We start from the raw sequence: 8,225 nt of genomic DNA on the forward strand, positions 1-8,225 counted from the left end.
TTACCACAAAAATCTTTTATTCGTTGAAGCGTAAATGAAAGAACTACAAGTACAATGTCAATTACAATTAATGTGACTATTATAATGAATTCAAATGTTATTTACTCAGCACGGATTATCTCTTTTATCTGTTGATGGATGGTAAATGTGCTTAATTAGAAGTATATGATTTTTTTCATAGAACTTTATTAAACTATCATGTAAACAAATTGTATTAATTTTCCTCTACTATTTGAGGAGTTGTTCTGGTTATAAAATAATAATTTTTCCAAGTGGTCTATCTAGGAAGTTTAATTTTTTTTATTTTTATTGCAAATGATTACAAAAAAAACTCGGCTTTCTTAGATTCGTTTTTTTTCATTTATTTTATTTTTGTTGTCCTGTATAATAGTTTAGGTGATTCTCCTTTTTTTTGTCCTTCAACAAGGAAAAGGAAATCACAAAATAAACAATTGGTGCTTTAATTTCTCTTTTACTTCTTTGAAGAGCAACAACTAAATAATGGTTGCCCAAAAAGAGACCTTTCAAATATATATATATATATATGATACCCCGTTTCAAATTAATTGTCATATTTCACTTTTTAATATTTAAATTATTTAAATTTTGATCAATATTGAGTATATATTTTTTCATCAAATTGATATGAGAAAAATTACGTTGTAAAACTTGTAGTACTTTTCATGTAGCATTAAATATATATCTAAATCTTAATATAAAATATTAAATTAATCTAATCTAATTTATAAAAGTTATTCTTTTTTCCCAAGAACCCCTTTATTCGATCTTAGGCACTCTTTAGTAACAAAGGGATAACTTATTACCTAGTACTTATATATATGTTTCTTTTTTTAAAAATAAAAAAAAGAGAGGAGGTGCTTGTGAAGGTACCTATGTCCTATAGTAGCCATAATAAATGAGAAAATGCAAAAAGTATAATACTGTCCTTAATATTTGCCTTTAAGATTATGTTTGTTAATAACATTTATGTCCATTCTCACACCTATAAATAAATTTATAATTACATTCCTCTTAACTCCAGTACCATTCAATAAACCAAAACCACTGAATTATATTTTTTGATCTAAGTATTTGAAACTGTTCTTTTTTCACCCAAAATGGCCTCAAACTGCAACAGTACTTCAAACTTCGATGAGCATCGATGGATTATTCAAATCCGTCGAACACTCGATGAAGAACTTGAAGAAGACACTGAAATCCCAGTTAGCATTTTCAATGTACCAAAAGCTCTATTGCTGAGCGACCAAGATTCTTACGTGCCACAACTGGTGGCAATAGGCCCTTATCATTATTGGCGCTCAGACCTCCACGATATGGAGAGGTAACTATTAGGGGTAGCAAATGAACGTGTTGGATTAAATTTGGGTCATGCATGACTCAATTTGTTCATAAATTGTTTGTATCACGATGGTTCAAACAACATATGTCATGACCCAATTCACTCAATATGAACCCATTTCCTATCCTTTTTTAAATTTCGCTTTTTGGCCAAAAAATTGTGAAGTGTATTTTTTGTTAAATTATAGCTTAAATTCGTTAATTTTCAGATAAGTCTTGATCTCCAAATTTGAGTTCTATATTTGAATTTTGATGTGTCAGGTTACATTATTTTGATCCATCTGGATCCAATAGTTTGATGAGTCGTATAGAATTCGATTCGTTGGACCAAGTCAACAAATAAGTCATAATCTATATTAGGCGATTCAAAACTTGGGCTGGTTGAACATGTTACTAAAAAATCTGTTAATTTTGCTATCACAGATACAAGCTTGCTGCTGCCAAGAGAACTCAAAAACACCTCCAGAGCCTCAAATTTCAAAATCTTGTGGAACAATTAATAAAATTTGAGCACAGAATTCGTTGTTCGTACCACAAGTACTTAAATTTCAATGGTGAAACTTTGGCCTGGATGATGGCGGTGGACGCCTCTTTCTTACTTGAGTTCCTTCAAATCTATGCCATCAAAGAAGGTAAAATTCTAACCAGAGTTTCCTCAAGAATGTCGCATTTGGTTGATGTTGCAGGGAGAAAATCGGCGCATAACGCCATTCTTAGAGATTTAATTATGCTCGAAAATCAAATCCCATTGTTCTTACTAAGGAAAATATTGGAAGTCCAACATTCATCTTTAGAGTTAGCAGATACCATGTTGATGTCTATGCTAGCGGGATTTTGTAAAGAGCTTTCTCCATTCCAAATGATGGACGAATTCCCAAAAGTACAAGTCACAGAATGTTCTCACTTGCTAGACTTTTTGTACCAATTCATCGTGCCCAAATTGGACGTAACGACGTCTGAGATAACAGAAGATGATCACGAACAAATTAGCTCGATTCAAGATGATAATAGTACTTTCGTTGGGAAATCAAGTTACATCGGACAGCTTATTAATGAAATTTGGAAGATCCTTGTGAAAATAAACAGAGGACCAATACGTCTTCTTAAGAAAATTGTATTTTCCAAACCAATTAAAGTCCTAGTGAAAGTGCCTTGGAAACTTTTTTCTAACCTTCCTGGGATAAAACTTTTTATTCAACCCATTACATATTTATTCTTTTCACAAGAAAAAGCAGAGGTAAATTACGAAACTAATATCAATAAGCCCCCTCTTTTTGAAGAATTAGCCATACCATCAGTAACTGAACTTTCTAAATCCGGAGTAAATTTCGTAGCCACCAATGCAGGTATCATGAGCATAAATTTCGACGATACAAAGATGAAATTTCATTTGCCTAGAGTCAGTCTAGATATAAATACAGAGGTTATTTTGAGGAATTTAGTTGCATATGAGGCATGTAACGCATCAGGGCCGTTGGTTTTTACGCGTTACACTGAATTAATGAACGGAATTATTGATACTGAAGAGGACGCGGTGTTACTTAGAGAAAAGGGGATTATTTTGAACCGTTTGAAGAGTGATAAAGAAGTTGCAAATTTGTGGAATGGAATGAGCAGATCGTTGAGATTAACGAAAGTTCCATTCATAGATAAAGTGATTGAAGATGTGAATGGATTTTATAATGGGAGATTGAATATTAGAATTGGGAAAATGATGAAGCATTATGTATTTGGGTCATGGCAATTTCTCACATTCCTAGCAGCTATTATGCTTTTGATGTTGATGAGTTTACAAGCATTTTGTTCGGTCTATAAGTGTGCTCGTATATTTCGTACTCAAAATTCTGAGTAGACTATCAACTTATGAGAGTATACTGGATATGTTGTAAGTTGTTGTTTAATTCTGACGGATTCTTTGATTTGTTTTATTATTATAATGTAATATATATTTCCTTAAGATTAACAAAAGCACATAAGATAGAGTAAAAAGTTCTCCTTGTGATCAGATGCATGGCTGTTGGTTGAAGAAATGCTAAAGTGAAAGGTGGATTTGTGCGATTGTTTAGAGGAAAGATTAGGGATGGCAATCGGGCGGGGCGGGTTGAGTTCAACCCGTAAAAAAATTAAATCGTTCCGCCCTGTTCCGCATAAATTTTTAAGTTTTTTCTTTTTTAATTGAGTTTAATATGAAAAATAAAATTCATAAAAAAAAAATTCGCTAATCAACATCAACAACTAATTAATCGTTTCTAGTTAACATTTTAACAATTATTTGCTAATCGCTAATTAACTGTTTCTAATCAACATTTCAACAGCTAACAATTCAGTGGACATGACTAGTTTAATTTTTTTTTAAAGTTAAAACTAAAGTTAAAGTTTAATATAAAAAAAATATATCTTTAATTTTTAGTAATTACAAAAATTTAATTTTCTTTAGGTTATTATTTGGTACCTTAAACCTGCAACCCGCCCCCAACCTGTATTAATTTTAAAAATAATTACTTCAATCCGCCCCATTCCACCCGCATAGCTCTAAACTCACCCTGTCCCCGTCCCGCCCATTGCCATCCTTAGGAAAGAATCATGGTGCTTTAACAATTACTAATGTTTTTCAGATTTGATGATTTGTTAATTAATTGTTTGATACTTTCCGGATACTGATTGGTATAGTGAGTTTACCATTTTATCCTTAGTAATTGATAGAGTTTTAAATATATTTACTCACTACATTTTTCAAAGATATTAACTCAATGTTAATGAATTGAGGAAATAATAGGAAGAACAAAATTGTCCTTTCTTGTTGTCAAAATTGACAAGTAAAAAGGAAAATCAAATTAGAAAATATTTGACAAGTAAATAATTAATAACGGAGGTAATATATTTTTTCAATGTTTCTTGTCAACCTTAGCGCCTTTATCTTCAAAGTAATCATTTACCAAGCAGTGAGAAAGCTGGAAATTTTACTAAGAGTATTTGAACTATAGTATATATGTCTAAAAAATTATGTTTGACAAATATACATTATTTTCTATATGCATGATAAGGATTCTAGTGGTCATCCTTGAGTCAATGCAGCTATGCCGTTGTTACCAAGTCAGTCTTGGTAAAATATTAGGTTATTTATTAACTCTATTTCTCAAAGTTTTGTTAGACGGAGCAATCCGTTATGTTGATAGAAGGTAATAGAACTTAACAATTATCCTGTAAACTTAATTAAGGATGTCAACAAGCTAATCCAGATACCATAATTATAATTAAGAAAAAAGTAATCTTTTAATTGATTCCTTACCCTTCCTTGTAATAGAGTTTGTAGTATTGGTGGACTAAATAATGGTTAGAAACTATGTATTCAAAAGAAACGCGTCCATAGATAATCCGATTTTAACTAGATCTCTCCTTCCTATTTTAAGGATTTAGGACGATTAATCCAACAAATAAACCTGCATAAGGAGCTATAAAAACAAATATTATTAGCACTACGTACGTACTCAGTACAACAGGAATTAAATAAAGGTACGTTCAGAGTAGCTCAGTACAATATAAATAGTTGTAGTAATCAACTAACGCAAAAGTCAAGATGAGAAGAAAAACAACTAGGCAACATGAATCAGACCATATATAGTCCATCTAGGTACTTAAAAGTTGACAACATTTTTAGTTAGACAGATATATAATGCAGGAATATTAAGTATTAGAGGAATATCTATACGTACGCTTATGGTAAATTTGTATTTTTTGGCACTAGATCAGGAACTAATGGTGGTGAAAAGATTGGAACAAGAGGTGCATCAAATATTGGGACAAGTGGAGGTGGTGGAGAAGGAACTAGCGGCGGTGGGAAGAATATGAACGGAGGTGGTGATGGAACTAGTGGTGGTGGGAATATTATAATCGGAGGACGTATAGGTGGAGGTGGGGATGGAACTAGTGGTGGTGGACGGATTATAATTGGAGTACGTCTCGGCGGAGGTGGCGATGGAACAAGTGGTGGTGGACGGATTATAATTGGAGGATATCGTGGTGGAGGTGGGCGGATTATAATTGGAGGACGTCGTGGTGGAGGTGGAGACGGAACTAGTGGTGGTGGACGGATTATAATTGGAGGACGTCTCGGCGGAGTTGGCGATGGAACAAGTGGTGGTGGACGGATTATAATTGGAGGATATCGTGGTGGAGGTGGGCGGATTATAATTGGAGGACGTCGTGGTGGAGGTGGAGACGGAACTAGTGGTGGTGGACGGATTATAATTGGAGGACGTCTTGGTGGAGGTGGTGACGGAACTAGTGGTGGTGGACGGATTATAATTGGAGGACGTCGTGGTGGAGGAGGCGAAGGTACTAGTGGTGGTGGACGGGTTATAATTGAAGGACATCGTGGTGGAGGTGGCGATGGAACTAGTGGTGGTGGACGGGTTATTGATGGAGGACAACCTCTTTTTGGTGGGGGCGGGCAAGGAACTAATGGTGGATGTGGCTTTGATTTTCTTCTTCCGTGATTGTTTCTCCTTTTAGGACTCCCAATGTTGTTGTTGCTTCTCCTTTGGTTGCTCATGAACTTCAATTCTTCTTCATTTTGAATATGTTTGTTATTTGGATTATCAGCTCTGGCTTCCAAAAACAGGTTAAATGAGCTAATGATAAGGAGTAGCACTAGCAAAATCAGACTAACAATGTTGATTTTCGTCATGATCTACTTGTTTTACGTTGCTTCCTTTTAATTCTAGCTCCTTAAAGTGTTTGGCTAGAGACGTCCATGTTGTTCTCAATATGAAGGAGTAATTTATAGAATCATAGGTATTCATATGTGTAACCTTTGCGCAGTAAAGGAAGAAATAGGAATTGGTACATAAATTGAGAAACGCTGCTTAATTAAATGCATTGCTGGTAATAATAAGTCTCTACCGGACAACCATATATGCAGAGTGCAATAGTAAATGCTTGCAAGTATCAAGAAATGGGGATTAATTTGGACAGAGTCTATTTCGTTTTTCTTTTTCTTCTTTCTGATGACATTGTTTGATTATGATGATAAACATCAAATCAATCAACTCAACAGTTTATTCATTAGAATACGTCTCAAGTGAAAAACAACCTTTTGTTCATAAGTATCTAATGCGAGACCAATATTGTACGGTTGATATTCACTCTTAAGTGAGATGTTAACTCAATAATACCATTTGTAATATTCGCTTAGTAGTATTAATGATTAATAAATGGTAGAAAGTCAAAGGGAGACAGATGGTTAAGAATAATTTCTAGGGAGAGGAATGATGATGCATAGGAATAGGAAGAGTGTATGCTGTAAAAGAGTTGGCGGGTGGCTGAAAATTAAATGTACAAAATTGCCTTGCTCTATGTGCCAGCATTAAAGTCTAAACGAGGAAGACGCGTAGACTTTGTTTGCCTGACATTTATCCTTCAATTTGAGTTTACAACGGATAAACGCTCTACTCTTTCTGGATCTCTCTATCTCCTTTCATCCTTTCGATGTTGCACAAAAGTCATTAATTTACGTCGATCAGCTAGCATTAATTAAAAAGATAACTCTTAATAAAAATGGTAGAATTTGAGGATATATACAAGTATTTCAGCTGGATTGTGAGTTTCAGGAAAAAAAATCAATACTCTCAATCACCCATTTTCGGAGCTGTGCGCACTTCTACAGGAATTTCAACGGGCTTATTCACAATAATTGTTGCCTATCGAAATTGAATTGGATTTTCTTGAGGCAATTCAACAATTGGAATATTCTCACGTCAATTTTATGAAAATATGATTGATTCTTGTAGTTATAGGTACCTATTGAAGAAGTTGGAAAATTCAATGGTACAATATAATTTCGGCAAACAAACAAAGTAGCATATATTCTTAATAAGATAGGATCCAATCAGCACCTAATACATGATCACATTACTGTCACGTGAACTTCTTCAGAAGATACTATGTCAAAACTACAAGCAGACATGGATGGATTAGTTTATCCTAAATTAGTATCATCATCTATGTATAGTATTTTAGGCAGACTTGAAAACCTTAATGTTATCACTACTTATGATAGCGACTGTACTCCTACTGTGTATGGTTTAATAAAATCACCTTTTGCGCGCACAAATCTCATATCATGCTATTTTCATTATAGTTGGTGAATAAAAATAAGATGTTCTAAGATGCAAAATGAATTTGTTAGATTTATTAATATTGTTTTGATAAATTAATGATGTGGGTTTATTTTTTTTTAATGATATTTGAAACTTCTATATTTAATTTGAGCTCATTTTGGAACAGATTTGGACATTGCATCGTGTGCGAAATTGTTGAAATTCTAAAAATAAATTATTTTTGAATAAAAATTTGTTTAGCTAAACACAATTTCCGCCACATATGACTAATGACTAAGGTGCATGTAAAAATTGCTTGAACTTCAGTTATGTGTGACTATAGTCCTACAAACAAAAATGACTACACTTCAAACAAATGTGGCTACGGTACTCCAAATGACTAAACTTCAATGACACATGACTGAAATTCAATGGTATAAGCATGTAACCTATCAACTCTAGATAAAATTTGCAATTTCATATACAATTTTTTTTTTATAACTTCAGTCTTGCATGTCGAAAATAATGTCCAAAGGGGGTAAATTCATCCCCCGCAAAAAGAACTTTAGCTACAACTCAAACAACAATCTCAAAATAAGGGGTTAAATTTGTGCACTTTATGCCTAGTTTCGAATGAGAGCTTTTATTTAGTTTTAATTAGAATAACAACTTTTACGAAAACATGGCCAAATTAACTTTTAATAAAAGATAATGAAATAAAACTACTTATTGATTTTTTTTTCTGGGTTTAACTTGAATTATCAATTT

The 8,225-nt window shown here is 33.3% G+C and overlaps 2 protein-coding genes across 2 annotated transcripts; both read left to right on the forward strand.

Moving 5' to 3' along the window:
* Positions 1–1,118: 1,118 nt before the first annotated feature.
* On the forward strand, positions 1,119–3,211 carry LOC129900127 (putative UPF0481 protein At3g02645). The gene is made up of 2 exons (XM_055975079.1): positions 1,119–1,342; positions 1,783–3,211. Exons 1-2 carry the CDS (start codon positions 1,119–1,121, stop codon positions 3,209–3,211), a joined length of 1,653 nt encoding a protein of 550 aa, XP_055831054.1.
* Positions 3,212–4,961: 1,750 nt separating this feature from the next.
* On the forward strand, positions 4,962–5,855 carry LOC129900128 (uncharacterized). The gene is made up of 2 exons (XM_055975080.1): positions 4,962–4,990; positions 5,105–5,855. The coding sequence occupies exons 1-2, from the start codon at positions 4,962–4,964 to the stop codon at positions 5,853–5,855; spliced, it is 780 nt and encodes a 259-aa protein (XP_055831055.1).
* Positions 5,856–8,225: the final 2,370 nt, after the last annotated feature.

This window comes from Solanum dulcamara, chromosome 8 (assembly GCF_947179165.1).
Source record: "Solanum dulcamara chromosome 8, daSolDulc1.2, whole genome shotgun sequence".
NCBI lineage: Eukaryota > Viridiplantae > Streptophyta > Magnoliopsida > Solanales > Solanaceae > Solanum > Solanum dulcamara.

Excerpts from the sequence above, each read along its gene's own strand:
- LOC129900127 (XM_055975079.1), top strand. The coding sequence starts at position 1,119 with ATGGCCTCAAACTGCAACAGTACTTCAAACTTCGATGAGCATCGATGG. Across the intron at positions 1,343-1,782 it reads GACCTCCACGATATGGAGAG|ATACAAGCTTGCTGCTGCCA; the intron begins GTAACTATTAGG and ends TTGCTATCACAG.
- LOC129900128 (XM_055975080.1), top strand. The coding sequence starts at position 4,962 with ATGAATCAGACCATATATAGTCCATCTAG. Across the intron at positions 4,991-5,104 it reads ACCATATATAGTCCATCTAG|ATCAGGAACTAATGGTGGTG; the intron begins GTACTTAAAAGT and ends TTTTGGCACTAG.